We start from the raw sequence: 18083 nt of genomic DNA, 5'->3' as shown, positions 1-18083 counted from the left end.
AAAATTAGGTCCATGGAAATATGAATAGATTCTTATTTGATAAATTTGTGAACTGAGCTGACTGACATGAAAACAATATTTTTTTTCCTGCTGTTTGCATTTGCAGGTTTTGGCATGGAGGCAACCTTACTCCTGGTGGTTGGCTTTTCCCATACCAAAGGGGTAGCCATCTCCTTTCTGGTGCTTGCTGTAGGATTTAGTGGCTTTGCTATTTCAGGTGAGGTGTCCTTTGGTTTTCCAAATCTTTTCTACAGATTCAGCAAGTCTTGGGAGGAAGGAAGGAAAAAAATATTGTATTACTTTCCTTTAGTAGCCAGGCCATTCCCAAGGAGCAGGCTACTGGCTAGAGAATTTCATCATGTGGGAATGACTTTGTAAGATCATTGAGGACTAGGCCTAGGAGCCTAGGCAAGCTGGAATTGCCCCTACCTCCCTGCTTTGAAGAAGACATAAAGTGCAGGCAACGCCCCTGAGCTGTGGGCAGAGGCACAAGCATGTGTCCTGGGTTAAGTGCCACTCGATACTTCAGGACCAGGTCACTCTTCCTCACAGAGGCTCTTGATTTTCTATCCTCCCTCTAACTAGAGATGGCTAATATTAGCTCAAAAGTCACATGATGTAGTCATTTGACATAGTCCCATAAAGTCAGAAGTTTTTTTAGAGTGGAAAGCGTCTTTAGAAGCTTTTGTCTTCTCCATGGCTTTCATTTTCTAAAGAAGGAAATGCAGAGGGGAAGTGACTTTCCCAACAGGCGAGAGTACATAGTAAGAATAATAATGATGACAGTGAGAGCTAACTTTGACCAAGCACAACTCTGCCTGGGACTGTTCAAAGCCCTCTGTGTAATTCTCACACTACCCTAGGTGGCATCAGTCTCTTTGTTTTACAGGAGCCGAGACCAACTGTGTGACAGGCCAGGGTGCTATCATGCCCTGTCTTACAGGCATCAGAAGCTCCCTATGCAAAACTGGGTGAAAAAGTAAAATTTAGTTGTTTTTTACCCTTAAAACATACGGTAACACTGACAGTGATCACTTACAGAACAGTTTACAAATATCATGTGTATCTCACAGCGCTGTGAAGGAAGTGGATAATACCACTATTTTACTGATGAGGTACCTAAAACTCAGAAAAAGTAGGTATTTTTCTACTGGCATACAATTGGTGGCAAAGGAACAAGTAAGGTGCATTTCTGGCTGTCTCCATGTTCGTGCTCTTTTTACCATTCCAGGCTGCCTGAAAGATCAGAGGACGAATGTCCCAAGACAGGGAAATATGGAACCTCTGGTAGTTTTCTAAACTACCCTAAAATAAAGATGTGATCTTTTCAAATTAATAGAGCTGTTAAACAGTAAAATTAGGGGTGAAACCCTCTATTTTAAAAGTAGCTTGCAACCAAGAACTTGGGTTTGGTGGTACATAGACCTGATTTAAAAAATAATTTTTTTTAACGTTTATTTATTTTTGAGACAGAGAGGCAGACCGTGAGTGGGGGAGGGGTAGAAAGAAGGAGAAACACAGAATCTGAAGCAGGCTCCAGGCTCTGAGCTGTCAGCACAGATCCCAATGTGGGACTCAAACCTACAACCACAAGATCATGACCCGAGCAGAAGTCAGACACTTAACTGACTGAGCCACCCAGGTGCTCTTGCATAGACCTGATTTTGGGGTTTCTCTTTACTACTTGCTACTTATAAAAGGAAAAGTTGGCTAATTCATTTAAATTCTCAAGCCCTGGTTTCCTCACTCAGAAATTGGAGAGGTATAATGACAACCTCACAGGGTTGTTGGGAGATTGCAATGAACTTCAGATAATTCATGCATTTGCTCATACTTCCTATGAGCCAGGTGCTGTTTTCAGCACAAGGGATATTGCAGTGGAAAAAATCAGATGGTGTCCTCATAAAGTTTACATTCTAGTGGAAATAAAGTGTTTGAAACCCCTAGCAGTGCCAGATGCACAACAAAATTAATAAGTATTCAGTATTGTGAATCGTGTTGTTCAGTTATTATACACTTTAGCCAAGGGCTTCTCAAACTTTCATGCCCACACAAATCACCCTAGCATCTTACAGAATGCAGATTCTGATTCAGCAGGTTCAGGTTGGGGCCTGAGATTTAGCATTTTTAACAAGCTCCTAAGTGATGCTGCTGCTGCTGATCTTTGGTCGATACTTTGAGCAGCAAAGATAGGGCAATCATGACTTATTTCCAGTAGATGTTGAGGAACAACTTCCCCTGATAGCTCTATGATGCGAAAGGGATTCATATCCTGTCCTCAGCAGTAATGAAATATTTCACATTGTTCCTGGATTGCCAATTATGCCATGATCAGAAGGAGAGAAACCCAAAATACTAAAAAACAGTTCTGCCATTCTTTTTTTAGCACTTACTCAATCCTAGCAACTTTTTGACATATCTCCTTTAATCCTCCTGACAAGTCTATGGGAAGGATTTTGCTATATCCATTTTACCAGAGCGAAGACACGGGGGCTTAGAAAGGTGACTTAACTTGCCCACATAAATTGAGTAGCTAGGATGGGGGTGGGGTGGGGGGAAGGTTTATCTGACCCAACAGTGACACTGTGGGAAGGACTATGGCCCTGGGTGGATGATGATTCCTCAGGACCTACTATCTGCCAACTTTATAAGGGGTTTGGGATGCCAGGAAGAGAGGTACCATTAGGGAATTGATTATCAACAAGAGAGCTGAGACAGGTGAGATTAGGAAGGATGATACTTTAAAAAATGTCCTATGTAGAGAAGACAGACTCTCTCAGCTTGTGTGTATTTTTTTTAATCCACTACAAAATAATCTATCAATAGCTCAGTTTCTCAATGAATTTTTTCTTCTAAACACCAGGATTGTGCAACTAGAAATCTAAGTGGCTTTTCTCACATTATCTTTAGCTGAGCACAGATGCCTAGGCTTTGTATCAGAATATAATACTCAACGATCATATTAATTGCTTCTTATCTCTGGGTTCTTTTCTAATAAAGTGTTTATCGCTTGCAAATCAACAGTAAGATTAATTAATCTTGCAGCTGTTTTATATTCTGATGGTCTGCCACTTGGATCTGAAAGGAAGGTATATTTATTGCAAAAAAGTTTTTCTCAAAATTCTCCCTGAATGGAGGTAGGCAAAAACAACTAATATGCCAGATCAGGAAAAAAAAAAATTTTTTTTTAAATCCTATTTTCAGGTTCTTTGCACAGAATAGAGAATTAAAAAGCAAGACAAAGGAAAACAAAAACATGAATAAACAAAACCTACAATCCCCTGCTGTAATTTCAATGGCTCAAATGGGTAATTAAATAATTATTTATCAAGTGTGTACTATGTACCAAGCACTTTGCCAGTTCAGGGAAGATGGTGGTAAATGATACAGATGGGTAACCACCCATAAGGAACATACATGTTGGTTTTTACTTGTATGTACCATGTATTTAACATATGTTATTTAACTGAATTCTTACAACAATTTTATAAGAATGATTATTCCTGCTTATCGATGAAGAAGCAGAGGTTCAGAAAGTTTAAATCCTTTGTCCAGGTTTGCATCTCAATTGAGCTGCCGGAGGCAGGACTGTTCAACTCTAGAATGCATGCCTGGGCACTACTGATAGAGTTGGTTCCCAGGGCTGGTGGCCTCCTCTCTCAGAACCGAGCCCCTTCCCCTGTCTTCACTCCTCCCCCTTCATTCCACTCATTCTTCTCTATTGATAAACAGGTAAATAGTGAGGTGTTGGAAACTTATTATTTTACCCCTCCTAGCAGCATTATCTTTTGATAGAAGACCTCAAAAGAGGGAGACACTTAGCCCAGTGGCAGAAGTGGGCAGAGTCCCAGGTGTAGTGATCACTGGTTAGCAGAGCTTAGCTGCTTGCCAAGGGCTTTTGCATACGCATTTCCTGAGGCTCATCTCACCACATCTTTGTGCATTAAACAGTCATTTTATCCCCATATTAGAGAGGAGAAAACAAAGGCCTAAAAATTACTTAAGTGGTAGAAGTAATACTCGGATCCAGATTTACAGACTCCAGGTCAAGTATTATGTGAAAGTCTCTTGTAAGTTACAGAGGATTCCGCCAATGTTTGTGCAAATGTTTGTTATCAAAAAAGTACCTTTTCCACTGTGCCATGCAGCATCTAAGACAGGCTTACCTTGGGTGGCCTTTTGGGAGTGAGTTGAGGACGGGGAAGGAGGGTATTATGAGGTCCCATCTGGTTCTAATCAAACTGTAAACAGTGTGATTGTTTCCTCTAAGTGTGATCTGTTCAATTTTTCAGTATTGCCCCAAACACGGTTACTTGGGAGTTCCAAACTTACAAGCACAGGTGTCCTAATTCTCCCCACGGAGAACCCATGGGAGCCATTGCTAATCAGTCACAGCACATCTTTCTACGTTGTGCAGACACAGCCTGACAATCCTCAACCCAGCCCTCTCGGTAGAGGTATCCATTGGCCATATCACAGAGGAAACCAAATAGATTGATGAGAGTTGGGAAAAGCTGTGTAGTTCCCAAAATGTTCTTGACTCTGATTTTGAGGTTTTGGCTTCACTGTAGGTTTTAACGTCAACCACCTGGACATTGCCCCGCGCTATGCCAGCATTCTCATGGGGATCTCAAATGGAGTGGGAACTCTCTCTGGAATGGTCTGTCCCCTCATTGTCGGTGCAATGACCAAGCACAAGGTAATGTTCTCTTTTGGGGCTGTGGGTTGCAGTATCAGAGGACTGAAGTACTATACAGATTTGAGACCTCAAGGCCCTGCCCCAGACTGTAAATGTGTATGTCCTTGACCTTGGCTGAGTCATTTGAAGTTCTTTTTTTCTTCCTTCTTATTTTTTTTTAAAAATTATTATTTATTGATGGCAATAGGGCTGATTGATGTTTGTTTCCACATTTTCTCAACAGAGTTAAAAAGGGGCATGTGTTGGGGGGCGTGGGGGAGGGAAGCGATCATCATAAGGACTAGAGACACAAAAAAGAAACTGAGGCAATAACTCAGGATAAATAATTTACCCAAGATTGCTTTATAATTCTAAGCAATTAAACTTTATAGCCTGTTTCCATCTATTACTTAGCATGTTCCAGCGTAAAGATATTAGTGCTGTTAGACTTCCTTATTATGAAGAAAATGAACAATACATTAATGGCCCTACGTAAGAACTACAAGGGTGTGGCACTCAGTCATTACTGAGCCTTTGTATGTTCAGACGTGGGTGGGTATAGAGGAGGAACCCAGATCTATCCAGAGTTCAATCACGGGCCACATGGTTTCTTAATCTCTGTCGTTGAAAAGGTTTTAGGATGCTGCCTTCCACAAATAAGAATTTTTTGATTCTATGGAGTTTTTACTCAACTATTTTCTTAGTTGGATTGTCTATTACTAATATGATTTCAGAAAATCTTCCAGCTTCTTGGAGGAGAAAGTGTAGGTTAACTTTTCTTATTCTTTGATAGAAAATGAAGGTGGATTTGGGGATTTTAGAGGCAGAAGATCTAGGTTCTTCCTCACTGTTCATGAGATCATGGGATGGGTAACATGACTAATAAATCTCAGATATTAACTTCACCTAACTATGTATTTTTTAAAGTTTATTTTACTTATTTTGAGAGAGAGAGAGAGAGAGAGAGAGTGCACATGCAGGCGAGGGAGCACGGGGGAGGGACAGAGAGAGAGGGAAAGAAGGAGATTCCTAGGCAGGTTCTACACTGTCAGTGCAAAGCCTATTGTGGGGCTTGAACTCACAAACTGTGAGATCATGACCTGAGCCAAAAGCAAGAGTCAGATGCTTAACAGACTGAGCCACAGAGGTGCCCCAACTTCTTCTAACTTTACACACAAATTCCCATTATTTTTTGATTTACTGTATTTACACAGAAAATATGATTATAAGTAAGTTATTGGCAGCTAAGAGTCAGCATTTTCATGGTTCAAATATTGTTATGTATCCAACAGCAAGCAAGAAGGAGATGTCTGGTATTTAAAATGGTGGTTTCTAAAGCAAGTTTAATTTAAACTACCATGTGAAGGGAAACCACATTGTATATTTAAAAGACCTGTGAAATGGTGCTGCATGGATTTTTACATATTGTTTATATTAAAAAGTATTTTTATAAATTAAAAAAAGCACATGTACTGTAGTCTGTAATTTTTATATTCATTGTAGTGTTAACTCTCATTAAAAAAAAATTTTTTTAAGTAAACTCTACACCACACATGGGGCTCAAATTCATGGCCCCAAGATCAAAAGTCACTTGCTTGGCCAACTGAGCCAGCCAGACGTTCCCTTAACATTCATTTTCTAAACACTCAAATTCTGTTTGGCTCCTGGGCATGCTTCTGACTTATGTCTTTCCTAGATGCACAGCATTGCCTTTGGGGTGGGCAGGAGTTTTTGTCCCAGTGAAAGCCTCTAGAACCTACTGTTAATCTCTATTTTTGGTTAAGGGGTTCCTAGGTGTCTCAGTTGGTTAAGTGCCTGACTCTTGCTTTCGGCTCAGGTCATGATCTTGTAGTTTGTGAGATCAAGTCCCGCATCGGGTTGTGTGCTGACAGTGCACCAGCCTGCTTGGGATTCTCTCTCCCTCTCTCTCTGTCCCTCCCCTGATATCATTCTCTCTCAAAATAAATTTTAAAAAAATTCTATTTTTGGTTAAAACACATTAATTGGTACCATATTTCCTTGTTTAGACTCGTGAGGAATGGCAGAATGTGTTCCTCATAGCTGCCCTGGTGCACTACAGTGGCGTGATCTTCTATGGGGTCTTTGCTTCTGGGGAGAAACAGGAATGGGCTGACCCTGAGAATCTCTCTGAGGAGAAGTGTGGAATCATTGACCAAGATGAGTTAGCTGAGGAGACAGAACTCAACCATGAGAGTTTTGCAAGTCCCAAAAAGAAGATGTCTTATGGTGCCACCACCCAGAATTGTGAAGTCCAGAAGGAGAAATGGAGAGGACAGAGAGGAGTGACCCTCGATGAGGAAGAGCTGACATCCTACCAGAATGAAGAGGGAAACTTCTCAGACACAGCCTAGTGTCTGAAGGGCACTTTCATCTTCTCCTCACCTTAGAACCAGAAAGTATCCATACCTATTACCTTCCCCATAGCCTGGCTTGCCGGAGAGTCAATATGGGGACACTGGAGGTAGGAGGGGGAGGAAAGGAAACCTGACCAGCAATAGAGAAGAGAAAAGAAAAATATCTTGCAATGACACTTTGGGTATGGAGCTTGCTCTCAGTTGACAAAATGGGTATAAAAATATAATATTTTTGGATTGTCAGTAGACTCTTCTCAAAGAAGAGTTCTCAAAGTTCAGTTCTCAAAGCTCTGAACTTATTCAGAAAGGAATGACTAGAAGAATAAGGGAGATAATACCATGCTATGCAAAGAAAAATCGAAGGAATTGAGCATATTTGGCCTGGAGCAGAGAAAACAAGAGCTGTCATCACATTTCTGAGGGCAGCCACGCAGAAGAGGGTTTCCTATTCCTAATAAAGGCTACTGCTCATGGGGACCCTGCATCGTGCCAGGAGCTTTATAAACATTCTCATTTCATTTCCACACCTCTATGACATACATTTTTTATCTTCATTTTACAACTAAGGAAGCTAAAGCAACACAATATTGATTTGTCCGAGGGCCAGGGCTGAGATTCACAGGGTCCAAAATAGGTGGCAGTCTTGGGGAAGTTTTCACCTCAGTATAGAGAAGGCACATTTTTTTAATAATGAAAACTGAAAATGGAGAGGGTGGTCTTGTGGATAATTCCCTATTTTGGCAGGCATGGAGAATGGGAAACATCTGCCATATCAACATCTGGTTTGATATGGCAGAAAGCATTGTCATTGTAGCAGGGGCTGGATTCAAAGATCCTGGGTTCAGAGAGAGGTTAGAACATAAAAAAGAAAAGAAAAGAACACAAAAAGAAAATAAAAAGGAAAGAAAGAAAAAGAACAATGAAAAGGGAAAAAGCTGAATAAGATGGCTAAATTTCTAAGAATCTGGTGTCCAGAATGGCTGAGAAGAAGTAAAGAAGGGTTTGGCTGAATTTCAACCCTTCAAAATATCAAGAATTTAGTTAAGTAAATAATGTCCCAAATTACTTATACATCTTTAAGACATTTAGTAATTTAAGAAATTGGTTCACGTGTTTTATTAGGTAAAATTCTCTTGAAAGAGTCTTCTGTTTTAAAAAATGTATGTCTTTAGACATTTCTGCTGGTCATATTTGGAAGTTTGATCAAACTACACACAACTATGATTGAAGTATTCCTAATGAGTGTATTTGGAATGTTACTGAGGAAAACCATAATAATATGGCAGTAATTATATAGGGAAATGAAATGAGAGCATGACAGAAAACACCTGTGACAACTAGACCAACAGTGCTGAAAAATTCATCTTTGATCACATAAGGCAATAGCATGGATACTCTCTGGATAAATCTTAAAATTTAATGACATTAAAAAAAATTTAAATTGGCGCATAAAGGATTGTTTGAAAATAAAATTATTTTCCTGTTTATTGGTTTGAAATTTTCATTTCTACTTTTGGAAGAAAAATATAATATTAAAGAAAAAATTAGCTTTACTTGTAGCTTATTATTATAAAGTGTTTTTTGTAATTTCTTCTATATACATTTCTGGTCCCTTATTGTACCAGCAGAGTTGTCCCTTATTGTACCAGCAGAGTTGTAGTGTATTTTTTAAAAAGAATAATTTTGAGAGTAAAAAGGAATTGCCTGACTCTCTAGTAAATAATATCCAATATATCATTGTATATAATTTATGTTATTATATACTTTTAAATGTATTTCATGGGTGAATGCATGTAAGTCCCATAGAACAGTTCCTGGCATGTAGAAAGTGCTCAATAAACATTAGCTATCATCTTGCAACCTTTTTTGGGACTCTTCTGTTGAAGAAAAAGCATGCTATATAATTTTCATCCATAAGCCAGAATTTATTGTGAAACTCGTGCTGTTTTCTAAGTAAAAAAAAATGAGAAATTTATGGTAGCCAGTGTTTTATTTTTTCTTTTGTTAATAAAGTCAAACAACTATTTAAAAAACTCATGACAATCCCTAAGGTAGTATTACAGATTGCAATACAAAGTTGTGTTTGCTCCATCATTTAAAGTCAATGTCATACGCAGAAAGTCCACATTTTGATAAGTCAAAGCATGTAGGGTTCCTGTAACTTGCTCTTCTAATATTCAGAAAAAAACCCTGTGAAGCTCTGGATCATGGTGTTAAAAATGAAAACACATTATTTTGTTGTGATGGGTTTTCCAAGGCTTGCATTGTACAGGTAATTACATTTGAACACCAGGCAGATACAGTTTTCAAGTCATTGTACAATTTGCTGCAATATCCATCTGTAGATCAGCCCTTGAAAGCAAACCATAGCTTCTAGCAGAAGGGAAGGGAAAACCTGAAAGTGTCAGATTGTTGACACAAGAAAGGTTTGACTGGCCCTTTTTAGAGAATGCAAGCCTTGGAGACTCCTAAATATGACCCCCCCAAAAAAATTATTCAAGAAATTATGACACATTTCCTATCCCTGTATAGATGCTAAATTCAGCAGATGAAAATTGGAACCTACTGTTTCTCTTTCACACTGCCTCCTGCTGACCCTAACAAACTTGTTCCTTCTGTGTTTCTTAGCTCATCACATCAAGCTTTTGCTGGAGCTAGAAATCTTGGAGTCACCTTGGACTTTTAAAAAAGTAGATCTCTCTCTCTCTCTTCCCTGCCAAATCCATTTAATTTTGCTTTCAGTCTGTGGCTCAGTGTTTTACATCCATTATGGGAAGATTTTAGCTGCTTTCTCTTCCGGTATTGCTTATGCGTCATCTCTGTGCAATTTCTAAGAGTCCAGTTAAATAGATGCTGGACGGTGTATGGGACAGTCTCTTCTAAATCTCTTCTACATTTTCTTTATTTTCCAGGCTTTTTCCTTTTTCTGTGTCATCATGGATATCTTCTTCTGATTTATTTTTAAGTTCTTTATTTCTCTCTTCAGCAAGGTCTAATCTGGTAAAAAAACACAATCCATTGTGTTGTTAATTTTAGTTATTGTATTCTTACTTTTAGAACTTCTAATGATTCTTTTAAAATTCTGCTGTCTTTTAAAAAATATTTCCAGTTCTCTGCTGAAATTTTCAATCTTGTATTTTATTTTCTAGAAAGCAGTAAGATAATTATTTTAAAGTCTGATCAGTGCCAATATCTGGAGACCATGTGATTCCATTTTCTGTTGGTTTTGCTAATTCTTGTTCACAGTATCTTATGTCGGTCTGTATCCAAAATTGTATTTGAAAAGTTGTTTGTAGAAATGATTTTAGGTTTAAAATAATGCCTTTTGGTTTTCTCTCTCCCTCTCCAGAAAGGATTTTTGTTTGCTTCTTCCAAGAGCCCAAAGACTTTCCGGTTGCAAAGTCTGAGATCTTCTGGGCCACCCAGATGATTTGAAGCTGGGCTACAGGCAGCATGAATGCTCAGTAGTTTCAATTCAACTTTACTCCTAGAGTACAAAACTTCGTGGTCCCAACCCATACTACCGTGCTCTACTAGCCTCCAACTTTTGTTTCTATACCCAGCCATCAAACTGCTCAGCTATCAAACACTGGCTTTGTTATAAATAACAAATGCTCCCAGGAGAATAGCAGCCTCAAATGTCAGGATTATTTCTCTGGATTTTTATCTTTGTCCAGATGGCCAGATGGTAACCAGGTAATTTTTCACTTCTATGATGAGTCTCCAATGCTGTTGAGCAGATATTTTAAAAAATAAATAAATTTTATTCAGCTTTTCTAGTGTGAAGGTTCATCTGAATTACATAGCCTACCATGAATGGACGCTGAAGTCTCTTTTAATTTTATCTTCACAAGTTCTCTTGAACTGATTTGTTTCCCTAGGGATAGTGTGGTAATAAGTCTCAAATCTCAGTGGCTTAACAGCAAATGTTGTTTCTCTTTTATGTATACTAATTGACTAGACTGGAAACTTGTTTCAGACAGTCACTCAGGTATCTAGGATTTATTTTTTCTCCACTCACCATCTTGTAGTTCACCATTTGGAACTTATAACCTCTGATATCACCATGCAAAAGGGGCCCCACTTGGAAATGACACTGTCATCTCTGCTTCTAGTCCATTGACCTACACTAGCCATATAGTCCCAACCTAACTTCAGAGGTGGCTGCGGAATGAAGGGGAGCATGTGGATTACTGAGTGAACACTAATTACATCTGCCACTTAGTTCTAGCCTAGGTTCAGGGTCTTTTTTCTTTTTCTTTTTTCTTTTTTATATAAAATGTTTATTTATTTTTGAGAGAGTACAAGCCAGGGACAGGGCAGAGAGAGAGGGACAGAAAATATGAAGCAGGCTCTGTGCTGACAGGCTGTCAGCAGAGCCCAATGTGGGGCTTAAACTCACTTACTGTGAGATTATGACCTGAGCTGAAGTCGGACACTCAACCGACTGAGCCACCTAGGTGCCCCATCTTTTTTTAATGTTTATTTCTTTTCAGAGAGAGAGAGAGAGAGAGCACATGCACAGGCACAAGCTGGGGAGAGGCAGAGAGAGAGGGAGGGGCAGAGAGAGGGAGAGAAAGTATCCCAAGCAGGCTCCATGCTGTCAGCACAGAGCCCAACTCAGGGCTCGAACTCATGAACCATGAGATCATAACTTGAGCATAAGTCAAGAGTTGGTCACTTAACCAACTGAGCCACCCAGGTGACCCAGGTTCAGGGTCTTTTGAACTCTTACTTGGCATGTTGAATTAGTCTCCTAACCCCAAGTTCCATAAATGATATGAGTCTGCTATGTGGCATTCTGGAAATTCCTAACTAGGTTATAGGAAGGAAATCTTGAATGGGAGGGAGTTTTGAGCCCCCTCCAGGAGAGACCATAAAGATATCAATTCATTAGAGTAGAATAGATTCTGGCCTGATTCAAACTTGAGTTAATAACCATATGGACCAATTTGAAGGACCAGAGAAACTGAACTTTTCTTTAGATATCATGTGTTACTATGCCCCAGACCTTATGCTAAGGCCTTTCCATACATGATCTCATTTAATTTTCGTGGCAACCCCATGAGGAAGGTTCAACTATCTATTCCTAAGCATTTATTAAGAAGTAAATGGTGTTTCTGGGCAGAACTTAAAAGCAAGGCTCTAATGGCCATATTTTAATCTTACTTCTTAATTTTTATTCTGTTCTCCACTGCTTCTCCTGGCTGTGGTAATTCCAGACAATGGTGATTCTGAAAGTCATGAGAGTGTCCTACTTATTTCGGCGAGACATGAACCAGCTGATGGAATGAGCTATGACAGTTTAGACCCAAGCACAGGGACAGGTGAAACAGCAGATGAACAGGTGAGATCTCTCATCTCACCAACTGCTGGACTGAAGTGAGATTAAGAACGAGAGGTCCTTATCTTTTCCCTATTTCCCTGGGTACACAAACAGTAACATGGAAAGGCTGAATCCAATGCTTACTGGGTGTGTGTCTTGGGGAGTAGGGTGGAGACAGGTTTCACAGGACTGAATTTCTCCCAGGCACCCCAAGTATGGCAACACAAACACAAAAGAAAGGAGGTGAAAACTGCATTTAGAAAGTTGAATGGGGATATGTCAGTCTTAACTGACCTCAGCAGAACCGAGTGAAATAAGAAGGAAGCTATTTTGAGTTACTGCACCCATGGAAGCTGAGGAATTGAAGGCCCCAGCCCCGGGTACCTCTGGAGCACAGAGTGGGTATAATGAGGTCAGAGGAGGGGGGTTGAAAACACAAGGATTGGTTGAAAGTGAGAGTTGCCAGATTTCGCAACCCTGCTGGAAGTGTATATAAGGAGCAGTTATAACTCCAGAGTCTGTTCCTGACCAGCTCAACCAAGAAACTGCTTATCCCCGTACCTAGTGGAAAAACAGTAGTAGTTCTATCTTCTGGACAGGGAATCTCTGGACTCGAGGACACCTATGGTAGCTCAATACAAGCTCCAAAGGTAGAGATTTTAGTCTATTGTGGTCACCGATAATATATCTCAAGTACATAGAACAGTACTTGGTAAATATTTGTCCAATGAATGAATGAATGAAACTTACTAAACACAGAGAAATTAATTAACAGTTTTCAGACTGAATACTGAAAGTTTTCAGCTGCATTTGTGAGTGGAGTTTCCAAAACACTGGTGGTCAGGTTTATATCCCCTATACAGGAAATTGAAGGAATCTTGGGGTGAGGAGTGGGAATTCACTAAGAGAAAGGCATATAGCCATTGACATTTAGGGTTTGTTTCCCCATCAAAATAACCACCCACTCACTCTCTGTGGAGGCCACCCACCAAGCCCTGACATGGTAATAGAAAGTGCATCATTCATTCATTCATTCATTTATCCTTCAATTATTTAGCACTCATAATCAGCATGTCAATTATTGAGTACCTACAATGGTCCAGGCACTAGGAATAGAAAGCAAGTTAACAAAATAAGTCTCTGTTCTTATGGGGCTTATATTCTAGGGGGCAGACACAAAAAATAAGCAGGTTTATGAGTAAATCCAGTATAGCAGAGGGTGGTAAATGCTAAGAACAAACATAAAACAAGGTAAATGAGATAGGGAGTGTAGGGGTTGCTGTGTTATATTGAGTGTTCAGGGATAAAATGAACTTTGAGCAGAGAAATGAAAGCAGTGAGGGAACAAGTCAGAAGCATATTTGGGCAAAGAGTTTCAGGAATAGGAAAAAGCAAGTACAAAAGCCCTCATGTGGGAACACACTTGGTTGGCATATTCAAAGAACACCAGGTTCTTAAAGCAGTCAGGTTCTAGAGATATTTTGAAGGAAGATGGAACATTTACTGAGAGAGAGAAGACTGAAGAGGATCAGGATTGGTGAGGAAGGGATCAGGAAGCTGGACATGTTTGATTTTGGAATTTTACTTACCTATTGATATGTATGTGGCAATATCAGATGGGCAGTGGAAACACATTCTGAAATTCAGGGCAGAGGTCAGATCTGAGGTTGTATATTTGTGAGTCATCATCACATCATACAGTGGTAGTTTAAGCCACAAGACCAGATGAGATAATCAAGATTTGAACATGACTGAGCCCTGGGGATGCTCCAACACAGACCCATCAGGAAGATGAAAAGGAATCAGCAGGAGAGATGGGTACATGGGGGATAGGAGGGTTTTGGGGGGTGGGCAGAGGAACTTAGTGGCCAAGTGAAGAAAGTATGGCTCAGAGATGGTTTTAGGGTTATGATGTGATCAGTTGTGTCAAAGGAAGATCAAGGAAGATGAGGACTGAAATGGATGATTGAATTTAGCAACATGAAGATCATTGGTGACCTTGACTAGAGCAGTTTCAATGTCATGGTAATGACAGAATCTTAGATGTATAGGTTTAATAAAGGGTGGGCTTTTTATTTTCTATGTAGACATTAGAATAAATCTTAATGTAAAAAGGAAGAAAAAATATTGCACGCATGGCACAAAGATAGAATTCTATTTTTTAAAAAGGAAGAAATATCCAGAGAAGCAGATTGGGCTAGATAGACTCTTGAGTCTGGGACATCAGTTAGGAGTCTGTTATAATAATTAAGAAATGAGGGCAGAGCCAGGATCGGAACAATGGAAATGGGGAGGGGAGGGTAGTTACAGAATGCTTAGAAAACCTTTTTTTCCCCTAAAATATGTAATATATGCTCCTTGTAGAAACATTTCAAAATACAGAAAAATGTATTGAGGGGAATAAAAATTACCCTAGTATTATAGCAGATTTAATTATTCTTACCATTTAGCACACATGCCTCCAGTCCTTCCTCTACACATAATGTATTTTTGAATAATTTGGTATCATACTACAGTAAATGGTTTTATGTCCTGCTCTTTACACTTAACCTGGTATAATAAATTCCCATGTCTTTAAATATTCCTTGAGAACATGATTTAAATATTTTTAAATTTATTTTTGATAGAGAGAGAGACAGAGCACAAATGGGGGAGGGGCAGAGAGAGAAGGAGACACAGAATCCGAAGCAGGGCCCAGGCTCTGAGCTGTCAGCACAGAGCCCGATGTGGGGCTCGAACTTGTGAACTACGAGATCATGACCTGAGCTAAAGTCGGATGCTCAATTGACTGAGCCACCCAGGCGCCCTGAGAACATGATTTTAAAATGATTTACAGATATAATGTACATAGTGTAAAAAGCACAAATCTTAGGTTTATACATGAACTGATTTTTACTTATGCATACATAACACCTGCATACCACTCCTACTGGTAATCACTATTCTGATTTCTATTACTGTGGACTAAATTTGCCTATTTTTGAGCTTCAGATGGAATCAACTGTTCCAAATCCTACCATTTTTCTCTTAGTACACTATTTTAAAAATTGATATATGTTACTGTGTTTATCAGCAGTTCCTTTTTTTTATAGGTGTATAATACTGTATTGTGTGGATATAACAAGATTTGTTTATTCATTCTCCTATTGAAGACCATTTGGATTGTTTCCAGTTGTGGGGGAGGAGGTGATTGTGAATAAGGCTGCTATAAATATTCTTGTCTTTTTGTGGACATGTTTTTATTTCTCTAGAAGTGGGGCTGCTGGGTCATAGCATAGGTGTGTAAGCTTGTAAGAAGCTGCTCAAGATTTTGCCACACTGGTTATGTCAGTTTACTTTCCCATTATCTATGAATAGGAGTTCCCATTGCTCCACATCCTTGCAGATGAAACCATGATTTTAAAAGTGGCCAATTGGTATTATTATTTCATCTTATGTGCCTAGGACAGTGGTTAGATGTTTTAGGCAATTTCTAAACTTTCACTATTTAAATAATAGTTGTTGATTATAAATCCTTGACCTCACCTGTGAGAGATATTTTCAAGGGAAAATTAACCTGACTTTCCATTTCTATATTATTTATCATTCAATAAGTGACCAGTTAAATTTATTAGCAGTGACAACAGAACAGACGATGCAAAATGTGGCTGCCTGAAAACCAGTTTCAAGGTGGCTTTGAAATGCATTTCTTTATTAGTTACACTGGAAGAGAATAGCTAACTAAAATTCCAGGGCCTGAAAATACTTCAAACAGGAATAGCACAAAGTAACAGCATTTTTCTCTCATCTCTCCCTTCCCTTCCCCTTTTGTCTTTCTATCCTGTCAAATGACAAAATGAAACAATTTACTTTTATTTTTAATTTTTTAAAAATTAAAACAATTTAGTAATGAGTTTCATGTCCTTTATCCCAGGGAAAACAGCCCATGGAGGCAGTACAGTGCCTCACAAGCCGTGGAACACTCTTCCCGAAGGATTTGGGGCAAGTGGGAGTTTTATAGAGCATTAGAGGCGGCAATACGGAAACAGGGCATGAATGGCTAGGAGGTCGGGGATTTTCCTAGAAGTTGAGCAGGTTGTACTTTCCAGGGTAAGGTAAGCTAGCTAAAGCTGAGGTGCAGGACTGTGATTAGTGTATTTTAGGTTTCCTTGACAGGTGTTTTTTCTCTATGTGCAGGCTGACTTAGGTTTAGATTTGGGGTGTGGGTTGGGCCACTCTGGCTGCCTTCATTCTGTGGGTCCTGATATATGAATTAACTTTATCACTCCACATACACATCTCCACTCCTAATGTCTGGATTGTGAAATAAAGTTTGAATTCAGTCAAATAATTAAGACATACCACCAACTTAAGAGACTTTCAGCTCTTTCAGCCATATTTGTAGTATTTGCAGATTGGCTTAGCAGTTGTTGCCAGGTGAATCTATTTCCTTTCTTCCTTAAATTTCTCAAATGAGGGTGGATAGCACCGCCTTTCAGTCATGGCTTGTGGCAGAGTAGAAGTAGCCTCCTTTACTCCTGGGGGAGGAGACCAAGTTTTTCTAGCAAAGCGCTCACCTTGCCACAAATTTCATGTGGAGAGAGTATCACAGGGAAAGAGGAGCAATTATGGTTGGATCCTGAAGCCAGGTAAAACCACTGTGGTTCCAGGTAATGTTGGTGTGGGGGTAGTTACCCAAGTGCCTTGATATGAGACTTGGAAACTTCTCAATTAGGGATAGAACACCAAATTTTATAGAACACCCCCCAGAAAATGTGAAGTAAAAGGTAAGTGTATATGTTCACTTCTGCCTGGAGAGAGGATCTATGTACATTTTATAGCTGTCATCATATTCTCAAAGTTGTCCATGATCCAAAAGAGGCTAAGACTTGCCAGAATGAGCTACAGGTGTGAAATTGAAGGACCCCTAATAGTTACACAACAGCTGGGTAGTCACTGCTTGACATGCTGTTTGTGAAAGCCTAATTCTCTTGCTCAAGGATCTGGCCTCCTCATCTCCCCTTTTTTCCTCATCTAATTTCCTTTCTTTATTTTTTATCATATTTCCCCTTACTTCACTTGGATTCTCCTTTCTCCTTTCTTGTCTGTTTCTACCCTTCTTTTCTTTCTCTGCTGTCCTACACTGAGTGGGCAAACTTGGCTTGGAGTGGTGGGGCAAGAACTTCTCGAAATTATTTCTCTTCCATGTTTTCCCACCCTTGCTATAAGATATTGAAATATAAGATGATTATAAGACATTGGAATGAAATAAACTCATTTTGAAAGTGTTATGCATAGTTTTCTGTCAAGCCATATACCATCTGACCAAAATATGTGATCAAACATGATGATGAACACCCCAGGAAGATAATGTTAACATCCTTGAGAGATTAATGGAAAGTACTATGAGGTTCTATGAATAAATAGCCATAAAGCCTGGTTAAATATTATCACTTAAAGAACCATTTAAAAAATAATGCTATTTATATAACAAAAGTGAATCTCATTTCTCTGCAGATCAAATAATTATGCACAGCAAGAGCAAACATCTTGGCTTTTACTAATTACAGAATTTTTTCACAAAATAGCTTTTTATATTTTAACAGTGCTGGTTGTTTTCAAGTTGTTTCCAAGATTGTATGTTCAAAGATCATCTTTCAGTCTTTCACATTTTTAAGAATGATGTAATGGTTCCTTGATTATTTCAGCATAACACAGAATCGAA

The 18083-nt window shown here is 39.2% G+C and overlaps 1 protein-coding gene across 1 annotated transcript in view; it reads left to right on the top strand.

The window, feature by feature from the left end:
- The window catches only part of SLC17A8 (solute carrier family 17 member 8), a 49182-nt gene extending 40644 nt beyond the window's left edge, over positions 1 to 8538 (top strand). The window contains exons 10-12 of the mRNA XM_058741658.1: positions 107 to 217; positions 4572 to 4699; positions 6706 to 8538. Coding sequence (XP_058597641.1) covers positions 107 to 217; positions 4572 to 4699; positions 6706 to 7050 — 584 coding nt within the window. The 3' untranslated portion in view covers positions 7051 to 8538. The remainder of the gene's footprint in view (positions 1 to 106; positions 218 to 4571; positions 4700 to 6705) is intronic.
- The last annotated feature ends 9545 nt before the right edge of the window (positions 8539 to 18083 follow it).

Source organism: Neofelis nebulosa, chromosome 8 (assembly GCF_028018385.1).
Source record: "Neofelis nebulosa isolate mNeoNeb1 chromosome 8, mNeoNeb1.pri, whole genome shotgun sequence".
In the NCBI taxonomy this organism is placed as follows: domain Eukaryota; kingdom Metazoa; phylum Chordata; class Mammalia; order Carnivora; family Felidae; genus Neofelis; species Neofelis nebulosa.
Note: the sequence above shows the minus strand (reverse complement) of the source record. Positions and strands in the feature narration are given on the sequence as shown.